At 30.1% G+C, this 24,957-nt stretch overlaps 4 protein-coding genes across 15 annotated transcripts in view; 2 read left to right on the forward strand and 2 right to left on the reverse strand.

Moving 5' to 3' along the window:
- The window catches only part of tyn (trynity), a 113,192-nt gene extending 110,101 nt beyond the window's left edge, over positions 1–3,091 (forward strand). For all 10 annotated transcript variants that reach the window (XM_074124756.1, XM_074125058.1, XM_074124671.1 and 7 more), the window contains one exon: positions 775–3,091. In XM_074124756.1, the coding sequence (XP_073980857.1) occupies positions 775–926 (152 nt within the window). In that variant the 3' untranslated portion in view covers positions 927–3,091. The remainder of the gene's footprint in view (positions 1–774) is intronic.
- A 1,441-nt stretch (positions 3,092–4,532) lies between these two features.
- On the reverse strand, positions 4,533–6,966 carry Rrp4 (exosome complex component Rrp4). The gene is made up of 6 exons (XM_074128611.1): positions 6,659–6,966; positions 6,180–6,417; positions 5,954–6,088; positions 5,045–5,221; positions 4,744–4,872; positions 4,533–4,658 (listed from the first exon to the last, which is right to left on the reverse strand). Exons 1-6 carry the CDS (start codon positions 6,796–6,798, stop codon positions 4,578–4,580), a joined length of 900 nt encoding a protein of 299 aa, XP_073984712.1. The 5' UTR covers positions 6,799–6,966; the 3' UTR covers positions 4,533–4,577.
- A 342-nt stretch (positions 6,967–7,308) lies between these two features.
- On the forward strand, positions 7,309–12,595 carry Surf4 (Surfeit locus protein 4). The gene is made up of 6 exons (XM_074128710.1): positions 7,309–7,466; positions 7,559–7,822; positions 7,903–8,035; positions 9,121–9,218; positions 10,052–10,231; positions 11,273–12,595. Exons 1-6 carry the CDS (start codon positions 7,407–7,409, stop codon positions 11,357–11,359), a joined length of 822 nt encoding a protein of 273 aa, XP_073984811.1. The 5' UTR covers positions 7,309–7,406; the 3' UTR covers positions 11,360–12,595.
- A 2,757-nt stretch (positions 12,596–15,352) lies between these two features.
- On the reverse strand, positions 15,353–24,679 carry Smyd4-3 (SET and MYND domain containing, class 4, member 3). 3 transcript variants are annotated; one of them, XM_074125613.1, is made up of 10 exons: positions 24,661–24,679; positions 22,267–22,515; positions 21,077–21,218; positions 19,714–19,883; positions 19,404–19,629; positions 18,298–18,511; positions 17,774–17,945; positions 17,471–17,678; positions 16,107–16,443; positions 15,353–15,611 (listed from the first exon to the last, which is right to left on the reverse strand). In XM_074125613.1, the coding sequence occupies exons 1-10, from the start codon at positions 24,662–24,664 to the stop codon at positions 15,390–15,392; spliced, it is 1,944 nt and encodes a 647-aa protein (XP_073981714.1). In that variant the 5' UTR covers positions 24,665–24,679; the 3' UTR covers positions 15,353–15,389. The 3 variants fall into 3 exon arrangements, with proteins under 3 accessions (XP_073981714.1, XP_073981642.1, XP_073981552.1); XM_074125541.1 differs by having other exon boundaries at positions 24,652–24,679; XM_074125451.1 differs by lacking the exon at positions 24,661–24,679 and having other exon boundaries at positions 22,267–23,014.
- Positions 24,680–24,957: the final 278 nt, after the last annotated feature.

Below are 24,957 nucleotides of genomic sequence, written 5' to 3' on the forward strand. Positions count from 1 at the left end.
GTAGAGTAAAAGTTCCATAAGATCTTCGAAAGGCTTAGATGCTCGTACTAGATTTTGGAGCGAGATTTGCTCATGCTCTTTTGCCGGTAGTGTGTTTATAACAAGATGGGGGTCGTTATTCCCAGAATATCAGATAACTTTTAAACCCTTAAAAGTTCAAAAAGAATATTACCAATTTCAGTCGTAATTTTTTTTTATTTTTGCCAAGCTTTCCACCTAGGGACTAGATCATCTAATGGATTAATGAATCAGTCACAAAAAAAAAAAAAAACGATGAATAATACACTAGAATCTTAAACTCTTCAGGTGATTTGCGCTGCTATTCATGCCATTTTCTTTAAGCACTAAATTACATCTACTCTTTCAGTCCTTTGTTGTCACATAAATGTTAGGACTATACATTATGTATAGAAAAATCATACCCTCCAGGAAAGCCCAATCTTCCCCGAAAGTGCTCTCTTAATCCAATTTTTCGAGGAAGAACCAAAATAATTTGTTTAGGACACATTACAAAGAAAAATAAAATAAAATAGATCAATTGGAACTTCTAGTTTAGCATTTTGCCTTTCTAAGTACTACTTTCCTATTTTCAATAAAAGTATTCTATGAATAAAAGAACACTATGAATATTATAGCCCATTATCTATTTTTGCTAACATTTGATCGAGATGGAATACATTTTTTTTTTTTTTTTTTTTATTCATGTGCACGTTAATCAGCTCTTAAATAAAGTAAAATTAATATTAATAACAAAAAAAAATCTCACAATTTCAGATAAAACTGTAACCATTGTGGAACCATGTGCAACCAAAGCTTCAGTATTCGCATTGAGCGTCACCTGTGCCTTATTGGTGCTCATCTATATAGCAACAATATTTAGTTATTATCTTAAAAAATGGATGACACCAAGGAAAATCTTGTCATAAAAAAAAAAAATAATAATAATAATAATTTCTTGTGCTTTTCACCACCTTGAAAATGACATTACTCCAAAGAGAGAAAAATCGACTGAAGACGGTTCGATCAACTGTTTTTGATTCCTCCTTCCCACCCCCTCCTCCCCCTTTAGTGATATAAGTATGTACTGTGAAGTATATATTATAAAACAAAGCTTTACTCTTCATTTTTTTTTTTTTAATTCTGAAAATAAAATTGAAAATAAAAAATAAAACATGTTACAATGAAGATGCGATACTTAACTTATAGAAACGTTTTTAGTTATTATTTTTTAAAAAATTATAATTTATTAAGATTTATTTATTTATTTGTTTTCAATATTTATTGAAGTGTTTCCTCTTCATTGTAATATGAAATAAAAAGAATGTTATTCTTTAGGAAGAGAGAAATAAAACGAGGGTACACGATTAAAAAAGAAATCTACTTCCCTTTAATTTTGTTTTTCAAAAAAAAAAAAATATGTACCAAGAAAAATGTTTGCTGCTTAAACATTTGTTTTTTGTTCTGGGATTCTTTTATTAATTTAAATAATTTTGAAGAAATATTTATGTTAAATGACTTCAAAAAAACACAAACAAATCTTGCTTATTTCAAAAATTTCATTTGAATTGTTTTTACAATCATTTTTTTAATTGAGAGAATCGTTAATTTAATTAATTTTTGAAAAATAGCAACAAGTTTTATATATAATTAAATATATACATATATATATATATATATATATATAAAATAACTTTTTAAAATCTTCTTCTTTTTTTTTTTTTGTAAATAAAATAATAATTTAAGATGTTAAAATTAATAAATAGGAAATAACAAAATACAAACAGAAAAGTTATGTTTTTTTAGTAGGTTCATATACGGGTGTCTCCAAAATTTAAGTGCAAAAGCCAAGACGACAATTTCTGGAACAATTTATCTCCAGTGAGACTTGTTTGTAGGCTTTTTTTTTTTTTAAATTTTTGGAGATCGGTGAAGGGATTTTTTTTTTTTTTTGTTCCTACTTTTCATTCTATGCCCCATCTTCATGAAATGATTCTTGCATAAACATTTGTACTCAAGCTCCTTTTAATTATTAATTCTAGTCCCAATTTATGTTATTATTATATTTTATTTATTCTAATTCTCCGATTCTGTGCTCAAAAGTGGTAATGTAATTTTTATTTAATCCTCAGTACTGATAAATAATGTTTTGTTAAAAAAAAAACGACTTGTCACTTATATTTCATTGAAAATTATATTGTAATACAATTTATTTTTTTAAAATGGAGTGAGTAAAATGTCTGTATTTGCAAGATGTCTGTTAAAGAATCATCTTTGAGCTGCACCTGCTCTTCGAAAATACATGTTTTTTCCAGTGCTCTGAGTAAGATTTGGTGCTATTGAAATACGTCTAATACTGTCTACTAACTCTGTAACGGCAGCTTCTTGTTCTTCTATTCCGCTGTTATTTAATTTCTTCGGAAGAAAGTATCGATGTTGCCAATGCAGGATTGGCAACAGATTTGTCTAATTCGTAGCAATAAAACTTAAAAGATGTGTTTTGCATTTTGCAAAGTCTTTGTACAAAGCGCACAATTCAGGATGGTCTTTAACAAAGATTTTGCTTACAATATTAAGAATGTGATTACAATATCATAAGAAGATAATTTAGTTTTTTTTTTTTACGAGCTGGATCGTGATATTCGTAGCATGCAGGTTTAGTATCCCTCTAAAAATTTTACTTTACACATCATTTTCCAATTGCCCCATCACGGATGTCTGATGATTACTAAGGTCGCATTGCTCTGTACTTTTCTTGAAGAAGCTTGTTTCATCTTCACTAGAATCACTATGCTTTTCAGATGATCTTTTGTCCAACTTAGTTTTGTAAAACTAGAAAGATCATGCGTAACGTTTTTCCTAAGCCCATATCGTTGGCTAATATCCCTTCAAGCTGGCTTCTGTGATTCCCTCCATACTGCCCAGCCATTTGTCATCTTATTATTTAATTATTTAACAGATATAACTTTGTACTTTTTTTGAACAAAACACAACGAAATTGTAAATATGAAATCATGTTATTACAAGAAAAAAAAAAGTTATACAACCAACTTTATAAATCTTCTTTTTAAAAAAATAAAGAAATAAAGTAATATTTAATTTATTTTATTACCTGGGTCAATTGTTTCTTTCCGGAAGTCGAGTTTATGCTTTGACAGGAATAACATCGTGCCTATAAATATTTGTTAAAAAAGTGGTTTAAAAGTGTTGCATCAACTTGAATTTTTGCAACGAAGCTCCATTTATTTATTTGAAATTTGGTGTAAAATTTCAACAAAACTTATCGAACAGTTTTTTAATTGTGATTACTTTTTAATTTTGTGAAAACACTTGAACTTAAATTTATAGAACAGTCAACAAGGCTAAATAGTTGATAGAAGGGATAAAGTGAGTGTTAATGAACTATCTTGATTACCAGTTACTTTATTTGCTCTCTAATTTGTAAACAGAGATAAAATAATTTTTTTAAATATTTTTGAGAGAAGAAAATTAAATTAAATAATTATAATGAGTTCGGAAATATTTGAACTACTCAAAAATTTTCGCTTAGAACTGAAAAAAGATATAGAAGAGAGAAGAATGAAAATTGTGAACGACATAAAAGAACACATTCGCTGTTGGATAGTGAAGTCAAAATTGTTGAATCACTAGTGTATTGACGTACTAAATAAAAAAAATAATAATAATAAAATTAAACGTAATGTAAAAATAATAGCAAGCTGATTTATCTTCACTCCGACCAAAGTCACCGCCTATTAATTCAGAACAGGACAGTGTTCAACTGAGGGGATTCTTCGTCAAAGGTATAACAATCATACCTTCATGACCGATTGGAAATTCTGGCCTATAACATCTTTGGACTCAAAAAGCTTTATCTATCTGTAACTTTATATCGTATGTAAATTGATTTGATATCTTTATGCTGTTTGAGACGTTTGTGGAAGTGAAGAATGTGATCAACTTTTCTTTCTGGAGTTTTCTGCAAGTAGAAGAGTCGCGGCCGGCAGAGCTTTTTTAATTTTTGTTCTTGAAGTAATATTGTATTATCTCACTTGTATTAATAATGCTTATAGTTCCTTTTTGTTTCGTTTTCTTAGTGTATATTTTCTTTATTTGTTCTTTTATACAGTAATTTCAATGGATTTTTTTTTCGACTCCACCGACGGTCTATGACCATGGTTAGGGCCTTTGGAAGTGACTATTTTATTTTGATTACGGATTTTTTTTTGTACATACAATATTTATAAATAAAGGCTTTAAATAATAAACAATAATAATTTCTTTCCTGCCAACTTCTGGGACAACGCAAAAAACAATTTTTAAAAAAGGAAATCTATTCAGTCAATAATATTTCAGAGCAGTCGATTTATTTACACAATTAGATTTTACTTACGCATTGTATTGATATTTAATAGACCTTATTTACACAGATGTAGTACTTTTATTAGATCAAAATGTCGATGTGACTCTCCTTTCATGATTTAAGTAATTTTAAAAAGAATTCTAATGGTAAAAATAAATAAAATTAACGAGTATTCATTAAAAAATATATATATATTTAATAGAAATTTACAAAATCATCAACTTAAACCAGATTGTAATTTCATTTGAGCACCTATTGCAATTTCTAATTTCACTTCCGGCGTCATTAACTCGTGCACCTAAAAAATAATAATTTAATTATATTTTAAAAATAGAAATAACATCATAATATTTTACAATTATCTCATAAAAGGGAATACCTACAGAATAATTAAGGGAAGCTTCATGTGCTGCCACAATGCTTGTATCATAAATAAGCATTCTACATTCAGCCAAGATCATTATACAACAATGAATTCGAGCTATTGCTTCTCTTTCAGTGGGACCGACTACCTGCAAAATTGGAGAATTATAAATTCAGAGAGCATTAATTTCCTCGGCTAAAATAGAATTTGGCTCCGCAAAGCATAAAAAATAAAACATTGAAAAAGTACAAAATAATTTCAAGAGTTAATACTGATAAATAATTCATTTAAATTCACTGGAATCATCAGAATCAACTAACCAGATCTAGATTTCTAGCAAAACCACCAGTTCCTTCTTCCGTTGTTGTGGATGTTGGACAAATCCAGATGTAACCGTTTGTGCCAATAATCAAACTAGCACCACAGATTGTATGGAAATGTGTTTTACATCTTTTTATTAGACTTGGTGGTACACTCACGAAAAGTCCTTGAGAAAGCTGCAGAAATTCGTAACAAAGTATAAGTTTTTGTGTGCGTGTTTAAAATTTCCAATATTATACAGGGTAAATAATTCAAAAATTATTTATTTTCGGTCCTTTCAAAATAATCTTTTTGAAGAACTTAAGCATTTGTATAAATTTAAATGCTAGCGTTATTTCATGATAGCGGACAATATTTAAAATATTTGATTGTAAACAACGCAAAAACTATAAATAATTTTAGTTTACTCAATAAAGACTAATTTCAAAACAAAAAATAGGTTAGTAAATGTAAAAAGGATGCCACGGTAGCCGAGCGGTTAGAGGCGAGACCTGCATAGCTAATATGTATTGTGGTACTGGATTCGATTCTGTCTTAGGCCTTGGATTTTATTTAATGGTAAATAAAAGAAATTTACAGTAAAGTATGTTTGCTTATCGCCTCCGTCCACGACACCTAATTTGGTAGTTAGACGTTAAGCCCCGCCTGAAAAAATAGGCGATTACTTTACTTTACTCATGTGATGATGAACATTAAACGAGAAAGAATATTATACATTCAAAAGCCACAAATACTTTCTCGTTTAAGTTATTTATTTGGGAATCAATAAGTTTGAATCTTCGAAGAATTACTTGGCATATTTTCAGCTGCGAATTGATGTGTTATATCGAATTAACATGCAAGCAATTATGAGTTATCAGAAAATATTATAAAATACGGAACGTTTCCCTTGTGATGGAATGTCTAACCTTTCCATATTTTAGATTTCTTGTATGTAAAGATAAAACGCCATCTGAAAACAAATTCTGTACTTCTGCACTGATAAGATCCCCCTCTGAGAGATATTGCCGCATCATACGCTCATCTTCAACTGATCTTCTTCTCTGAAAAAGTAACATTTCTGTTCAAAAAACAGTATTAAGTCAAAAGAATCTACTATTTGACATCGACTTCAAAAAAAGAAAAAAAACATACCAATTCTCCTCCTGGTAAATTCACCGATGCTAACAGAAGAGCAGAATCCAATCTTGAGTTCGCGTCAACTTTCCATCTTTTTTGTTGTATTTCTGTAACTCTTCCAATTACTAGATCACCTATCTCACCGTTATATCTAGCTTTTAAAGGACGTACAAGTATTAATTTATTTACTCTTTCTAAAATTCCAGCAAGTGAGGATTTGATCTCTTCATTTTCCACAAACGTTCCATGCCCTCTAAAAAGAAAATGACACAATCAATAAACTACATGTCCGACTTGTTAGGAAAGAAAATATAGCACTTCATTAAAAAAATATAACACAAGATCAGAGGCTTGAGATATGATCATGAACTAGACTGATGGCAAATCATACAAAGTTATTACTCAAAGAGAAAATTACTATTCATTCTTTTATGTTTTTATAATTAAACTTAAACTTTACTTAAACTTAAACTTTATAAAAACACAACAACTACCTTAAAAGGCCAGGTTCATCTGTTAGAATTTCTCCAGGTGTAAATAAATTTCTCGGACTGTCAGAAGGATTTCTCATAGGAATTCTTTCGTTTGCCAATCGAATTTGGACGATCGGCTTTTTCTTTTGGCTTTCTTCCATATTTAATAAAAACAAAGCAAGAATTTAAACAATGAATTGGTTTAAAATTATATTTACGATCAACACTTTAGCTAGTCATTGTGAAAAGAACGCAATTCATATACACACATAGTAAACACGCTTAGAAACACCGACAAGCAATTATAACTTATAACCTCCTTCAATTAAGAGCGGTTAAAATGAAAGATTGGATAGTTTAATTTTATGTATTGTTACTTTTATAAATTCACTTCACACCCGTTTTTTGTGTGTTTTATCAGCTTTAATTTTTTTGATAATATCCAAATTACTCTTTTAATGAAAATTTAAGAATAATAATTGTAAATGGTAAGAAATCTTTCACGATTCAACAATAAATTGCTCACAATTTGAATAAATATTTTTACGAGAATCCTAAAAGTGATAGAAGAGTACTTTCAATTAAAGCAAATACTAAAGCAAAGCCAAGCTAGAGATAATCCTCAAAATTTTGTGGCTATTGAACGTCATCGAAGTTTGATAATCAAGTGTTCATTGAAAAGTACAAACCAACACGTCAGACCTCCTTTCGAACGTTCTTGTTACACTTAGCACTTTGTTGACGGCACGTAAAGCATCGTTTAGGTAGAATGGGTACTAATTTGGTTCCTAATGAATTATTATCGAAAGCTGAGGATATTGCAGATGAGGTATTTATTTTTGAGCTATTTTTAATTTATTGTAATAAAAGTTTCTTTATCAGTCTAAATATCATGATAGGAACTGTTAATATTTATTTCAGGTATATAAAAGAACTAGGATTATCCTGCCGACTATGGCACGTTTATGTTTAATATCAACTTTTCTAGAAGATGGGATTAGAATGTGGGTCCAATGGTCCGAACAACGAGAATACATGGACATGTCCTGGGGATGTGGAAAATTTCTTGCAACTATGTTTGTTTTAGTAAATTTGATTGGACAACTAGGTGGTTGTGTTATGGTTCTCATTCAAAAGAAAGTTACGGTTGCTTGTGGGATTTTATTTTTCATCGTTGTCCTACAGGTAAGGACGGCTCTTCACACATTACCAGATGTCACTGTTTTACTTATTTGTGATACATCTTCTTTACACATTTGTTTTAGACATTTGCGTATAGTATATTATGGGACATTCAGTTCTTATTGAGAAATCTGGCTCTGATTGGTGCGCTTCTTTTAGTACTTGCCGAAAGCCATGTGGAAGCACGGAGTTTATTTGCTGGTGTGCCAACGTTGAGTAAGTGAAATAATTTTTTATAACATCCATACCCCCCCAAAAAACAATAATTTTGTACTCTTAACTTTGGTGCTGAAAAAGATTAGTTTTTTGAGGATTTGAGGACATTCTGCATTGAAGTAACTGAATTGTTTTGGTGAAAGAAGCTCCTATCCGGGGAATATTATTAATATAAAACCTTTCTTTTGTAGAAATACTTTTGAACATTCAAATTTTGAATTTGTAACCCGGAAAATGGTAGTTCTGGTAATGGAACGATAAACATGATAAAACAAATCATGGTGCTTCTTTGCACAAAATTAAGCTGAGTCTTTTCTCGTTATGTGAGAGATGCAAAGAGCGTGGGGATTTCAAACAACTCACGGCATGGCCATCAATGTCGCTCCAAAGAACAAGACTTTTTAGCAACTTCTACTAACTCTTGCAAGTTTCTTTCAGTATGAGCACATCAAATTCTAGAAATGTAAGGGTTTTGAGTCTGTTAAATATAAATTCAATTTCGGTTCTTGATCAATCAAATAAACTTGAGTACTGGTTAAAGATTCTTTAGAAATTTATTGAGTTCGGAATTTATTGATTTATTATAATCGGTAATTGGATAAAGTGATAATAACATCGCCCTAGTCTGTAATGGTGAAATGCCAGTGTCAAAAGAAAACTTTGTTGGTAATTTCTTCAGCCAATAGTAAGATTTGAAACGCTGAGGTAAAGAAAATAAGCATTCTACTCTCATTTCCTTATTTTAATAGGTGTATAAAGAGGGGAAATAATGCTTTAAAAAGGCAGCACTAAATGCTCTTAAGATAGAGTGTAAACCTTGAATTCGAATATGAATTTAGATTCTCAAAATAACATGAAAGAGTAATAAATTTAAATAAAAATTATTTATTATAAAACCCAAACATTCGTAAAATTTTGGACATAGTATGTTGTATGAAAAACGTTATTAAGATAAACTTGTTATTAAGATAAACACAATAATGGACTTCTATTATCTAAAATAATATTGTATAGAATAATATTTTCAAAAACTAATTTCCTGTCTCTTTTATTTTTGTAGTAATTGTTTTTTCTTTATGTTTCAGATGATAACAACCCTAAAAATTATTTACAACTGGCTGGGAGGTGTTTACTAGCTTTTATGTTTATTACCCTAATACGTTTTGAGTTCACCTTCCTTCAAGTGAGTATAATTTACGATTTTTTTTTGTTGAGAGCAGTAATTTAATAATTTTTTAGTAACAGATCAGAGTGTTTGGTAAAGCTGAACCAAAAAAGGCTTACTGTGCTAACTCAGGTCTAGGATTTACCTAGGTTAACCTTTCAGGTTCAAGGTTTACCCTGTCACTTGTGCCAAAGATCTACTATTACTGTTGAAAATTTGGACGGGTAAAATCAGCGTAACACACAAGTGTATCGGTTTCACGTTCACATTTTCGTTGCCTCTTCTATATTTTGAGTCTTTTTCATTGTAACATAAATTAAGAGTTTTTTTTTTCGATCAGTCTTATTAAGATAATTATTATTTTAGGACGGAACCATTGCTCCCGTTTCTTTCCTAGGTACACTGTCTTAGGACATAACCCTTTCTACATCTCTGCATACAGCTGATGCTACTTCTTCTTTTTTTAATATAGGGATCAATTCATTTATTAGCGTATCCATTGGCATATGTGTGTGCAGTTGTTTATCTTCGTTTGTGGTATATATGTAGGCCTAGTTTAACATTTTAACATTTTCTGTAATTCGGTTTAGTTAGACGGTTGACGTCGACGTTTTACCGAAAATTTTCCCATTTCACATTTATGAATGTAGATAAAATTATTCTTGATTAAGCAACTTTATTTTGAAGGATTTTTACATTTTTATTATCGCATCCAGATAGCTTGATTTAAATATCTTAATTCAAAATTTAGTATCCAAAAGCATTCACTTTCCAGACTTAAATTAAGAATGTTAATGCAAATTAATAACTAGAATATAATTATATTAATTTACCACCTTTGAAATTTTCAGATTGTACAAGATATCTTAGGATCCATAATGATGATACTAGTAACCATTGGTTACAAAACTAAGCTAAGTGCATTCGTATTAGTTGTATTTCTTGGATTACTCAATTTCTATCATAACGCTTGGTGGCAAATTCCTGAATATAAACCACTTCGGGACTTCCTCAAATATGATTTTTTCCAGGTAGGTTTATATATATAATATGTAATTTATTTTATTTAGTTTGAAAAAATAAAATAAACTATTCCATATATTATTCCCAAACTAATCGTTAAGAATTGTCCGGGGATCATGACATGTAGAAACAGTCACTGAGGAATTATACTGAAAATCGTATTCAGCTCATTGGCTTTATGAAAATAATTAAGGAGATGTCAAGTAAATTACAATTAATCGCACATTAGTCAGGGTTCGCATATACGTAAATGGTAGTAAAAAATCAGTTGACATTCAATCAAAAACTACTAAACTGTTTTTTAAAACTTGGTTCTCCAGTAATTTACACAAGACAGGTGAGACGGTTGGTCCTGAATGTAAAAATTGTGATGAATGGGTTAAGGAAACGGAAAATCTCCATCTAGATTAGTGTGCTGTCTTGCTAAGTCTTAGTTTAGTGTATTCAAAGGTATTTAGTGTATTTTCAAAGGAATGCTTGGATGATTTGGCGATCGTCAGTTATATTTTATGACATTGTATGCAGACTGGACTTCTGGGGGAAAAAGGGACGTTAGAGTAGCTTTGCTTTGGAGGTTGGGATAATAAGGGTCTGGGTGGGCTCAGATTCCGTTAGTGACCAGTTCAATCTAGTTCCTGCTAAGTTTAAGTAATCTACTTTGTTCTGGTTTTAAACAACTTTCATGGTATTAGTGTTCTATCCCCAGAATAATTTTCGCTCCAATACATTGTTTAAAAGACGTTTCCACGTTTCCTTTGGTTATATCTAGGACAGCTTCTGGACTAATGTATGGAAACTTACTTTTAAAGCCAGAATAGATGGATAAACTTTTCAGTCAAACCCTCTGCCCTCTAATCAATTTGTGTACATCAAAATTTTTGAATAGTGTAGAGATTCTTGCTCTTGTTACGCAAAAATGTTCTATGCCGCAAAAAAAAAAAATTATTAAGTAATCATTTCCAAACATCTAGTAACTCAAAACTATCCTAAAATTTAATTTTTATTCCAAAGAGCTGATTTTTTGTTTTGTTTTTAATTAATTTTTTCAGACGTTATCTGTAATCGGTGGGCTTCTTATGATAGTTTTACTTGGTCCAGGAGGTGTATCAATGGATGAACATAAGAAGAGATGGTAGTTGGGAATTGAAGTTTTATTAGTTGGTTTTTGTTTTTAATTTATTATTTTATAACAAGTTTTTTTCGTCTCCCACAAAAATTACAAAAAGAAATATAAAGTTATTGTTTTATTTACTTGCTGTATTTTTTTTAAATTTTTTGTTTTTAGTAAATAGCCAATCTTTGTAACAGATTGGATTTTAGTAAAGCTACGTTAACATTACGTCAACATTAATTCAACTATATTACAGCATGTAAAAAATAAAAACGGAGACATGATAAAATTATATTATGTGAGGAGATATTGTATCTCTCCTTTTAATCTCTCTCAATGAATTTTAAGTACAAGTTAAAAACACAAATGAGACAAAAGGTGTGGAAAAAAGGACATAGAGACGTAAATTTTTCATTTCCCCCCTCCTTGATTTTTATTTAGAAAATAAAATTTAAGTTTGAATAGGTTGTTCATTTTGTGCATTGTCATTTATGCGTAATCCTTAAGATAGTCTTAATTTTGTTTACTTGTGCGGTACTTCCCGTTTATGTAATGAAATAATTTAGATACTTCATTGATTTTAATCAATTTTTATTTTAAATTGTTAAAAAAATAAAATAAAAAAATACAGAACAAATGAATAATAATTTGCATTATTTTTCTGTTGTGACGTTTTTTGAGAACGAAGTCTGAAAATGTTATTTAAAAAAAAGAACAAAAAATCTGTTACACATATTTATTATTTTTTCTCATTTTATTTTATTTAGCTTGTAAATATAATTTACTTCTTATAGTTTCTTTAAAAAAAAAATACACCCTTTACCTAGTAAAAAAAAAAAAGTTTAATTTGAAAAAGAAGGTTACGATTTGTTTATAATTCATACAGATGTATCCATCCCCTTTTGTGATTTCTTTGATTAAATGCATTTATTCATTTGCCCAGTGTCAAAAACTAAAACTGTAGTAGTTATTTAAATTTTGAAAACTTGAAGCTAAAAAGAAATACATATTCAATTATTATTTTGTTAATTAATTAGTAATTCAGAAACTATTTGCAAGTTAAGTGTTAAACGCTCTAATCGGATTGTATTTGTGGTATGTTTTTTAGGATTGAAAACTGTAAGTTAGTTTTTATTATATATATATTTTTTTTTCAATTGAGAATTCCTGTAAAAAAATTTCAATTTTGAAATGAATTCGTTAATTTGTTCTACCTTTTAAAATAGCTTGTTTTAATTGTGCAATTATCAGAGAGATTCAATGCAAGAAAATTAAGGAAAAAGCATTTTTTAAAACCTGTGATATACCTATTATATAAATATATATTTGCCAGTTGAATGAAACAACAAAAAAAAAAAAAATGTGGAGGACCAAATTTTGTAATTACTTTTTCTTTCTTTCTTTTATTTTAAGGAAAAATTTATTATCTTAATTAATCTTCCACATTTTGTAAATCGAATTTTTAATTGTAATTATTAATGTTTTTTGACAATTTGTATATATTTATAAAGAAAAAAAAATGTACATTCTATTAGAAATTGGTATTCCAAAAAAAAAAAGTGCAGTTTAATAAAGATTGAATGACAAAAAATAAAGAGATTATTTTTAAATATAAAAACTTTTTTTTTGTTTTTAATTTTAATTTGTATAGATAGCAAAATTTCCGCTAATTATTAACAAAAATTCAAACTTTATACAGGGATAAAAGCGGTCAATTGGAACAAGGAAAACTGGAAATGGTATGTTATTACGTTTATTTTGATTTAGTAATGAAGAAAGAGGAATTAAATGAAACAGAATAGTTTAGGAGTAACAAACAGGCTAGAAAGGAAGTGTATTTACTATCGGTTTTGTAGGAAGAAAAATGAAAAAAGAACCTCCTTCTTTGTCCTTAAAACCGTCCGGGAAGATAGTTGTATGAAGATTGATTTGAATACATTATAAGGTGCTAAAACTTCGGCCCATAAAAAAACCCCTGTTAAAATTATAATTGCAACTACTGCAGAAGCAGTTTAAAGAAATAAGGTAGGATACACTAAAAAATACAAAATTCTAATGGCAGTCGGATAGTAAGCCATTGCTCATGAATGTTTAAGTTTTGGCCATTAATTTTTTTGTAAGAATTGTATGTTTAAATAAATAAAACTATTCTTAAAGAAATCTTGGAGGCAGAGAAAATGATGGAATGATAAATTACAAACTTCCTCGGAAATAGTTCTGGGAATTGATAAAAGAAATAATTGCCTGAAAGAAGAAATCCCATAATTTTGGTACCCCCATTGGTGATCAGGGTTGAGCAGGAAACGATGGGCAGTCTCTTTCCGCCTGGGTTCCTCCTTTGGTGAAATCGTGAAACCAATCACTTAGCCCATAAAAAAAAAGTTAGCAAGAAGATTGTGAACTGCTAAAGGTTCACAACTTAGTCCATCTAGGCTGAGACATTTTTTTTAAACTAACCTGAAGGCATTTCATTTGATTGAATTGCAGCTTTTGAAATGAGTAAGTAATTTTTTGAAGTGGAATTTATTTATTAAACTATTTTTATACCGTTGTTTGGCGTTAATTACTTCTACCTAAAAATATCTTAACTTTAGGTCTTTGTTAGATACTTCCTTGAAAGTTGTTTTGTAGTTTTGTTAGAAAGATATTTACTTCGATTGTTATAAAGGTATTTTTTTTTTCCTTCACTGAGGTCTTAATCTGTAAGAAAGAACATTATTTTTCGACATCTACTTCTGTTTAAAATATTTCCCTTTTCATCGTCGTCATTGTCATTTATTCTGTGAATTTTATTTTCACTTTTGGAAAATTCGACTTATCACATTATTATTCATTTGCAGATACTAATCCGTCTTCCTCATTTTCAGAATACTTTATGTCCATGATAATTATTTCTTCTAATTGTTTCGTGTTCTTAAAAACTTTTAATATTACATCCTCATTCAATGAGAAAAAATAAAGTTGATTGAATGAAATAAAAAAATATAGTTATTTATTAGTGCTATAGTTAGAATGATAAACTAGCAATTATTATTTTTATAATATTTCACGATTATTTAATAATTATAAAACTCACATTGAAGTTGATTGGCGGTAAGTTGACAGCAACTTACAAATAGTTCTAAATGCGATAAACTTCAGATCTTTTAACATATTCTAGCACTTCATTTCTAATAGCATAATACCACTTCGTAATTGTTTGCATTGATTTCTTAAACTTAACGTATTAGAAGTCAAAAAACTATTGACGAATACAGAATTTCATTCTTATGGAGTGGGTAAAATGTGCAAAACTATTTAAGATTAAAGTTTACAAAATATTTACGCCGTGAAAGATATCTTTCGGTAAAAGTAGGTATATCATTTAAATAATAATAAAAAAAAAAAACGATTATTACTCCTAATAAATCATATGAGGAAAATTTACTTTAAGTTCAACTTTGAACCGTATTACTTTGTACGTGCAACTTTGGAGTTACTGTTTGTACTAAGTTAGTTGTCGCTTATTACAAAGAGATGTCTCCTGATATTGTCTAGAAAAGAAATTTTCGAGACCCACTTCCTTCCTGCAGGCTACACTTCTTTTCTAATGCCGTGCCATTAAGAATGTGTAATTATAATAATAAATTCTGTTAAAGCTTTAAGAAAAAGTCATTTTATATACGCATATTATAAATTATTTATCATTTTTCTCTACGGCGTTTATTTCCGTTTGGTTTTCATGCCTATCGTAGAATTGATAACGTTACTTATTTATTTTAAATAGGTTACAGTTGGAAGTAAGAGAAAACCTTGATTGACAAACAAGTTTTAGATTACCAAGAAAGATAGTAAAAATAGCAATAAAATACAATTCATGTGTTCAAGTTGACATGCAATAAATGTTTCTATATTTAAACTAGTTAATTACTAAAAACACGTTAGCGACATTTGAATCGTAAAATGAAACTTTCTCATGAAAAAAAAAACATAAAACAAATGTTAATTTGTTAAACTAGGCGAAAAATAATACACCAACTTCTTAAAATGTCTTTTATTTTTAAATTTTCATTCATTTAATATGTTTTCCTTTTTAATAATCTTTCTATAGGACTTGATGTATTTCCTAAAGCTAGAAAACAAGATCTAATTCTCTGTTGGCACAGATAATAGTCTCTGAAAGGTGGAACTAGATTGTCAGCCAATAATTCATAGAGTTCTAAAAATTTAGCCAGAGCTTTTTCAATTTCTCCAGTTTGCATTAAACTTTCTCCCAAGCGAAAAAGACTTTCGGAATCCTGTGAAGAAACAAGAAAATATATATAAATAAAAAAAAAACAAATTAATGAGACATTTGTATTTAAAAATAATTTTGTAATATTCTAAATTTTCGTGGTCATCAAAAAAGCAGTAAAACAATGTCCATGGAGTGCGATATATTTTGTATGTACAAAATTTAAATCTTTTAATCCATTTTCAAAAAATGTCCACAAAAAAAAGAAAAATTCATTCAGTAAAGTAGTACTTTACGATATAGATTTTGATTGCTAACTATTTCTTGTTTGAATCTCGTGGTGAGACAGAAATTAAAATGTTAAGTCTTATCTTTCTGTGATTTTATACTTTTTGAAGCACTTGAGCATCACACAAATACTATCTTATAAAAGCCTGTTTTTTTTCCGGATTCAGGAAACCTTAAATTAGATATTTCCGGAAAAATAAAAAAACTATTTCGTAAATTCAACATGATATCAGAAAGTAAAAATCTAGAAATTTAACGTATTGGCATTTACCTGTAGTGCTTTCAATCCTTTCATAATATTTGTTTGTTTGCCACAAACCCTACAATTAATTTGTATGTCCATATTATCTGAGCCCACAATTAAAACATTGTTACAATTAACATTGTCACAAAGAAATCGCAAAATTTCCGGATCCATATAGTCCAGCATAGGCCAATTGTTAATACACGCCACGCAAGCACATTCAAACCAATACTGTTGGCTAAGTTGAATCTGTCGTTCTTTTCTTGGCTTAATGGTGAATATTGGTCCATAATTTTCTGCAATCATATCGCCAGCTTTGATTCTTTTCACGGCTCTTGCTACTATGTTCGTCCCATGAAAGTATCTAGAAGATAGCAAAATTTTATTTGTGCTTAATCCAACTAAAGACAAAAAATAAATTCATACAAGTAGCTACTTTGATGAATTAAGATAGGGGGATGCCCTATGTATTTTATCTTTGTATTGCACGGTCCTTCTTTCTTAATCAGTGAAAACAAAATCTTTGGGATGATGTCATTTCCGTAGGTGTTATCTATCTTTTGTCTCTCTCTCTTCTCATTCTCTCACTCTCTCTCTCTTACATAATTAACAGTTAAAAACTAGCGTGAAATCTCACATTCTTATTTATAACTTTTTTTTTCCTGTCCGCTACCAAGGTTCTAAGTTAAAAAAATAATAAAAATGTCAGCATCTACGTCTGTGTCTGATGCACTGTGAGCGTAGTGTAAGCACAGTAAGCTGCATTGCCAGTTTAGAGTTGGGATCTCGGAAGTTAAAAGCCATTATGTCTCCATTTTTACAACAGTGTGTAGTTTTTACTTAACTGTTAGATCTAGGATCCATACATCTCATTCACCTTCCAATTTACTCATTGTATATATTTATAAAGATAAATATTATAGATATGTAAATAACTAAATAAAAAGGATCCATACTAAAATATCGAACAAGCAATATCGAATTGGTTTTTGAATGCGCAAAAAATGCAGGCGCTTTACAGCTTCAGAGCCTTAACTTTTGCCTTCTACCAGTGCAAACCTTCAATATTTTTTTTCCTTTTTTTTATGTTTAACAGATTTATATTGAACCGGGTACAGTACACGCACTCAGGACTGTAATAATTGATTTCCACACCTCAAAGCGGAGTAAAGCTTTTTCCTGCTGTGAAGTCATGTTAGAAATTGGACCCGCTGTTAACATGATGAGCAACTTCTGGTGTTGCACAGAAAATTGTAACGTGATTTTTGTAACGGTACTATTCTTTTGTGTATTTCTCTATCAAAGTGTGTCAAGATCATGAAAAGTCAAAAAAAAAAATCCTTTGTTTTCAATTGCCTCCTCCCTCCAATTCAAAAAAATTCTCCATTTACCTTACAATTGCCGGTTCACAAGAATGATTAAAAAGTGCCAACGTAGGATATAGTCCACCGCCCAAAAATATAGATTTCCAATCTTTTAAATTGTTGCCTTTTATTTCTAATTCGGAGATTTCATGTGCATTGAATTGTAAAATCTGTAGAAACCTCATAATCAATCCACCAATCAGTAATTCTGCATCTTCTTTGGCATGTTCATCGACTTAAAATAAATAAATAAATAAATTTACATGTAGTTTGAGCAAAAATAGGAAAAGGAAAAAAATTGATAAACATAATTTAAATAAGTAAGATTACCTATTGATGAAAAATAACCAGTTTGCTGTAAACATGATAATAGAAACAGAGCCATATATGATCTTTGCAGTAAATCTATCAATGAACGCCGTTTCTCATGACGGACTAGCTGATAAATTGTCATAAAATTGGTGCTGTTATATTCCTTTTCATTCCATTTACCGTCAGTTTCCTAGAACATTAAGAATAATGTAGAAACATTTAATGAAATCCATTGGGTCGCGCAGGCTAGGCCTTTAAAGCAGCCCAGCTAGAATCGAATCCTAACCCTTCAGCAAACCCACTAACTCACCGTTCCACAGAGAAAGCTAGAAGAGCCAACTGAAGCTTTGGTTAGCGTAGCACTCCGGCCTTCTCATTACTCCTTAATTAATTAAGATCAAAGATTGGGAAAAATTGAACCCAGTACAAAACAGTAAACCTTAGCTTTGTTTCTAACTGCACAGCTATAGCGCCAATCAATTTAATATATGTATAAATAAGTTCTTAGTCAAAACAAAAACATTATTAAAACTCCTTTTTACCTTTAGTTCCTTTCGTATGTTTAAAAAGAAATCAACGTTGCTCTGGGATATTATTCTCAATGACATCAGACAAGTTACAGAAATACCAGACGACCAAAGTGTCTCCAAAACTGCACATTCATATTTATGATGTGAATTTAATGCGACTGTTTTACATTTGTCACTACAAAATCTAACATAAGAGCATGTCGGACAAGGTTCACCAGCAATGACTCTGCAATTATTTTATAAGAATATATTATTTACAAATGTCTTATTACACATATAATAAAAAGTCAAAATTTACTCTACACTTAATAATTTATACTAAATATTTAGTTGCAGCTAAGTATGCGTGGTCGGAATGATGCAACAAGATGTAGAACTGGGAGTGAAGAAAGTGGCTCACAAGAAAACTTTCCCTGTTCTGAAGGACTTTTGTTGGCACCGGGGCTCACAAATTTCCGCTTTTTTTTATGTCTTCAATAGATAGAGAAATGAACTAAGAAGGTTTCAACTGCCTCCAATGGAAATAATCATACAATTTGGATCTTGTGGCAAGAATTAGTTTTTTTTTATCTTTTCATCCAAATGTTTGATTCTGATATTAGACGGTATCTTAAGATCCATCGAATCCACGAATAATCGAAACTATTTCTTGCCTTGTCAGTCCCGGGACTCTAATCATTGAATCATCCGATATTAGAATAGAAAATGGATTTCATACCGGAGTTCTTATAATTTTAATGAATTTGTAGTTAAGACGCTAACGTTTTATTATGGACCTTCAGAACCTTAGTGGGAAAATTAGTATACCAGTTTCTAAAAAAAAACCTTGAAGTGGTTTCGAAAAAAAATTGTGATAAACATGAAGAAGAATAAAGAAAGGAATTTGTATTTCCGGACAAGCAATTTCCTTTGATCTCGTAATTTTGGCATCAAATTTAATTTTCATCGAGCTAAAATCAATACTTCTAGTTCAATCGTAACCAAACTCGCTTCCTAGTTTTTGAGTAAATCCAAAGATCTAGTGAGAACAGACTTTTTAATATAATTTCTTAAATTGAGTATATTCGTCCATAATTCAATAATATTTTGAAAATAAGAGAAAAGAAAACATTACCAACCTTTTAAAACATTGAAAGCAATGTGTTTTAGCGTTTTCATTGAGCAATACTGCACAATAAGCTTTTTCACAGAGTAAAATCTCACCACAAGGAATATCTGCAGAAGCTACTGCATATCTTCCGGCTTGTTCATTATACTTAACATCAACGGAACTGATAGCTGATGTATATGTTGTATTATGTTTTCCTCTGATTTTACTTATAATTTTCTTTGACGACATTTTTTCTGGTAACAAAAAAGAAATTTGGGTGAACGTCTTTTTTTTTTTTTAACTTATGAAATAAAAATAATAAACATATTTATTTATACCATCTTTTGCGTTATTTTTTGTCATAACTGCTAGCATAATTTGTACGTCTTTTTGCCATTTTTGACGTCGTTCTAAACTTAATTTTGCATTGTCCAAAGCAGTGATTGTTTCTCTAAACGCTTCTATAGCTTTTTGATGTTGTTTCAATGCAAGCAGACATTTTGCTTTTCTGTAAATATTGAATCATAAAAGATAAAAAATTGTTAGAATAACTGCAAGCTATTAAGGAAAACATTTATTATGTAAACACGAAATGAAAATACTGTATTCTATGAAATTGAAATGTCGTTGAATTTATAGAGCGACGTAGTTGGATTAGATGTTGTAAGAGAGAAATTTATATTCTTTCTATAGTTCTATTGCTGATAAAAAAAATTATTGCTATATAAAATGTTTCCTCAATGTCCTAGGTAACTTGAGGTGCAGGAAATTGCAGTAAAGCCCAAGTCAATGTAAGGTCTAGTAAACTTAGGAACTGTTTTCTGGAGGAGAATTAATTAAACACGCAAACTTTCAAGGTATGAAATGTCTACATTCAAAGATTTGAAGACTGCCTATGGAGTGGTGTTCATGCCTTTCAGAGGGATGTGCAATGTATGAGTGTGTGAATTAGCATGAACAAGAGGTTGGGTTTAAATCAATGTAGAGCGGCCCTAAGGTTTTTTTTTTTTAAATTTCTTTCTAGAAGTCTCTACAGCTTGTTGCTCATGATGTACTTGTTGGTGGGCAATCTATTAAAAAGGTATTAGAGAACCTGAAGTAATTATCATTTGCAAGCCCTCATCGTAAGTAATATTTTTCTCATATAATTTATGTGAAACACAATTATAAATTATACCTTTATTTTTTTAAAAATATATTTAGTTATTTACAATTTTTATAGATATTTACAATGAGTAAATTAGAAGGTGAATGAGATATATTGGTGCATGAAGAGCAGAAGGAGAGAAACTACCCAGCGCCAGCACTCTCGACAGGAAACCAATTATGATGGTGATGGCCTTCAGACCTCAAGGAGGTCTCGGGACCATTGGCTAGATTCAGTCTGCGTGAAGGACTGTCAGGAATGTCAAAGGAGGCGAGAGACTGTACAAGAGGATTTGAATTTTTGATATTTCATCTTCGTGAGTTGTTGCGAATGGAATGTTCAGTTCATGGTGAAGAGTGAGGTTAGTCACGTAGAAAGGAGTACCATTTTCTTCAAATTTATTTTCATATTGGGCAGTTTATAACATGAAAGTGCTTAAAACTAAATACGAAGGTACAACTCAATTATGAGAACAAAAAAATAAACTAACAAAAATACTTCCTCTTTTTAAATTAATAAAACATAAAAACATATTATTATTATACGCTGCACACCTGTCCAAAATTTTGTACTGCAGTTCAGTTGGATAACCAATATTCAGGGCCTTTTCAATGTCATTTAATGCCAAATCATATTCATTCAATTCGTACAATACGGCAGATCTGTTTGCTCTAATAATCGAATGTTCCTTTTCGTCTGTTGAACACAAAAAGATATCAAATATAAGTATTTATTGGATTATATGTTACGAAATGAATATTCTCCCTGATTCTGATACGTATTAAACCATCCAAAGTTAGGAACTAAACCAGATTTGAGATTAATCTGATAGCAAAATAAATATTATGTAGAATAAATGTGAAATTATTATATATCAGTGGTCCTTGTATATGAATAGTTAATTTCCTAGGTTTAAAAGAGATTAGCTTGATTAATCATTGCAAAATGGTGGAAAAATGTTTACATATTATTTATGTTTAAAATTTATTAAAGAAATTAGTAGTTGATAGAAGTAATGGGAATGCCGAGATGAAAGAAAAATCATTTCATTTTTTTTTCAGCAAACATGCTCCCATATAAGTTACTCATCCCGTTAATTTTTGCTGAAAGCTTATTGTTACTTCCCTTAGTGTTGCCTGAACGAAATAACAAATTATAATTTTATATTGTCTGTACCGTTTTGAATTATACTAACTTTACAAAATACATATAAAATAAATTGGAAAAAATTCATTTTCAGAGGACCTTCACAAAACGTCCTGTTATTTCTTGTTAAAACGCAAAAATCAATTAACTTTTGAGAGCGATAATTTCTCTTGTTAAACGATCCTGTTACAGGGTACTTCTGACCCACCTATATTCTTCAAACACAGATGTTTGGCGATGGATTTAATAGTTTTTAATATTAGATACGTAATTGTAATTGAGGCCATTCCCGGAATAGGTTTATGTAATAAGGTTAGAAGACATGCATATGGTACATATTATACATAGGTTTTTATAAAAATTGATGTGGATTTTATATATTAAGTACAAAATTTTGAATGATATTTCAGGTAGACCGATTTTTACCATAACTTTCTTATCAGATCATCTAATAGTCAAAATATTACCTTTGATTTATGCTACTGCACTACTTCAGGTTTTTTAATTTTCCTTTCTAACACTTTTTCTGTGGTACATAAGATCCCGATTTTATATTGTCGTAATTACATTAAAATAAATGAAAAAAAAGTATGCTTACCTCCATCAATAGGATACAGCAATAAACTAGCATTATACAATTCCAGAGCTTCATTTTTATTCCCTTTTAAAAATTCTTGATTACCATTTTCTTTAAAATAAATTGATTCACTTCTATCTTTGCCTAAAGTTTTATCATTTGGAAATTGACCACCAAGAGAAGCATATTTTGTCCATTTAACCCAATCGTAACAATTGTTTAAACTTTTAAATTTGTTTAAATCATTTTTATCCAATGTCTCTTTGAATGCTACAAAATATCGATTAAAATTAGTTTGTTCAATACTTTTATCTACCATTTTCAACTGTGACTATAGTGTTAATATTTAAAACTTGAAACGGTAACACCAAACGCATTTTTAGTTTCATTAGCTATCTACATTACTACAGAAATAGATATGCTATAAATAATTGTAGTCCTGTCTCCTTGTAAGTAAAAAGTAAAATATAACTATTAAAATCCATTATAATGTAATATTTAAGCATATGATTTAATTTACTAGGACCTTCTACAAAAAAAAATCTATCAAATAATAACTAACGTTACTATCAACTATTTATTTGTAGTAGAAATTTCAAAACATAAATAAATTCAGTGAAGAAATAGGTTACACGCATTGATTTATTGTACATTACTTTATTGTGTTTTTTTCCTAAAATATCTATACGATATTGAAAATGAGGTATTGCATTACCACTTACTTATTTTTGTTTAGCGCTGTGAATTAAAATTTATATCATGAAATTATTAGACCTACTGTATTTATTGTTGTTTCATTCATTCACATGATGTTTTTAAACGATACGTTATAAGTACATTTACCTAATATATTTGTTTAGAAATTATCTTTTTAATTATTACTGTCAAAAAAAAAGACTTGAGGGAAACGTGACGTACAGGACCTCTCCTTAATATCTTTTTTAAACGTAATGATAGGATTTAAATTGACTGTAGGCACCCAATGCTAAATAGAAATTGCTCAGGAGAACCAACTTTCCCGGTAATATAAATTTATTTTGTTTCATTAATTTTAGTTTCACTAATGCAATATACAGTGTAATTCCATACAATTCGGTGGCATTGCACTTAAGAGCGAAACCAATTTCCGCCCACAAATTACCCTAACAAGAACTATGCTGGAAAAAAATTGCAAACAAAAATTATACTTTTTTGAGTCTTCCGTTGATTATACTAATTTTATAGACATCGGCCGGCATAGTTTCTTACTAAGTTAATAGTCATTAGTCGGGATTTCCAAACTAGAAAAACATTTTAAGAAATTTAAATTTCTTTAAGTCGGAATTCAACTCATTTAATCTTCGGGTAAAATTTAACAATAAACGCCAATATTTCAATATGGTGGGTTGCATTACCACAACTATTGAAAATCACTTCAATAATTATAATTTATTTCATGCGGGGGGCTTCGCTCCCACATCCCCTTGGAGAAATTAACAACACTTAATTTTATTGCATTCTGCAAGCCACGTGTAACCCGAAACTTGAGACATTTCATAAAAGTTATTCTAATAAAGAAAAAGAAAAATAACTTACATTATTCATTGCAATCCCTAAACACGGTTTGTACACAGGAATGCTCTCATAAGGTTCTTCATACTGGAAGAATGACTTCTTTGCCACAGTTTTCCACTAAATACGAGTCAACCTGGCCAGTGACGGTCCTTCTTGGCAGCTGCCTTTTTATGGGAACTACATGTGTCCTCAACTGCATTCGTGTGCACATCAATGTCAGGGTCTTTGAAATGTAGGGAACGGTTGAATCTCATATGTATGTTGAAATTCTTCCTTTTCCAGACAGCCATATGACTTCCAACAGTCCGAGTAATCCTCTCCACACCACCAAACACCCATTTCCTCTACGATACTTGCTTTTGCCGAACTTGCTCTCATCAATTTCCACAATCTTGCCATAACCACCAATCATACTACCCTCATTAATTACCAAAAACTCCGCCAATCACGCACTGTATGTTTACCCAAACCTAATTCATCACAAACATCACACTGCATAAGCTTTTTCACAAAAAAAAAAACAGTCAACAAATCAATCATACTGATTTCGCTCCTTTTAGACTATGAAACCTTCCGCAAACTTCTTCTAACATCGTGAGAGGAGGCCGAATAAACTTTGTGTCTCCATTCATACTTATCAATCACACAGTTTCGTTTTTTCAAACTCATTTCTTTTGCATACTTTGGACATAAATGTATCCTCTCCTTTTGCACTCATTTCACATTCATTCTTCAACCCAAGTAAATACTGTAAATTGATGGCACTCATCATAAAAGTTACAAAAAAAGGACAGCAAAGCTAATGTACACTGGCTGAAGTTACACGCAGCACAATACCAAGATTCCACTTACTGTACTCACACATATGATCCTTAGAACAAAAACTTCGCTAGAAACAAATGACTATCTCGCAATGAAATATCATATGTATGTAGTTTATTAGATTAAAACAAGGTTTTTAAATGTAGCAGTTGACATGGCGACAAGTTCACATTCTAACTTCAACATTAGGCCACGCCTCTAGGTGGCTAATCTAAAATAGATTATCCATTTTCCTTAACACTTACCGACAAGTTTTTTCTCATTTGTAACGGTGCTACAAACTTGGTGTACTGATTGCATATGTATGTTTTACGATACAACATTATATCTAAACTT

Source organism: Rhodnius prolixus, unplaced genomic scaffold (genome assembly GCF_049639745.1).
Source record: "Rhodnius prolixus isolate KJV_2025 unplaced genomic scaffold, Rpr scaffold_1, whole genome shotgun sequence".
NCBI lineage: Eukaryota > Metazoa > Arthropoda > Insecta > Hemiptera > Reduviidae > Rhodnius > Rhodnius prolixus.

Coding starts and splice junctions, on each gene's coding strand:
- Smyd4-3 (XM_074125451.1), bottom strand. CDS start 22,564: ATGGTAGATAAAAGTATTGAACAAACTAATTTTAATCGATATTTTGTA. Junction 17,946..18,297: donor ACATACGAAAGGAACTAAAG/GTAAAAAGGAGT, acceptor TTAATGTTCTAG/GAAACTGACGGTAAATGGAA. Junction 16,444..17,470: donor TGTGAACCGGCAATTGTAAG/GTAAATGGAGAA, acceptor GCTATCTTCTAG/ATACTTTCATGGGACGAACA.
- Rrp4 (XM_074128611.1), bottom strand. CDS start 6,798: ATGGAAGAAAGCCAAAAGAAAAAGCCGATCGTCCAAATTCGATTGGCA. Junction 6,418..6,658: donor GATGAACCTGGCCTTTTAAG/GTAGTTGTTGTG, acceptor TTTTCTTTTTAG/AGGGCATGGAACGTTTGTGG. Junction 6,089..6,179: donor ATTTACCAGGAGGAGAATTG/GTATGTTTTTTT, acceptor TTACTTTTTCAG/AGAAGAAGATCAGTTGAAGA.
- Surf4 (XM_074128710.1), top strand. CDS start 7,407: ATGGGTACTAATTTGGTTCCTAATGAATTATTATCGAAAGCTGAGGAT. Junction 7,823..7,902: donor TTTTCATCGTTGTCCTACAG/GTAAGGACGGCT, acceptor CATTTGTTTTAG/ACATTTGCGTATAGTATATT. Junction 9,219..10,051: donor TTGAGTTCACCTTCCTTCAA/GTGAGTATAATT, acceptor TGAAATTTTCAG/ATTGTACAAGATATCTTAGG.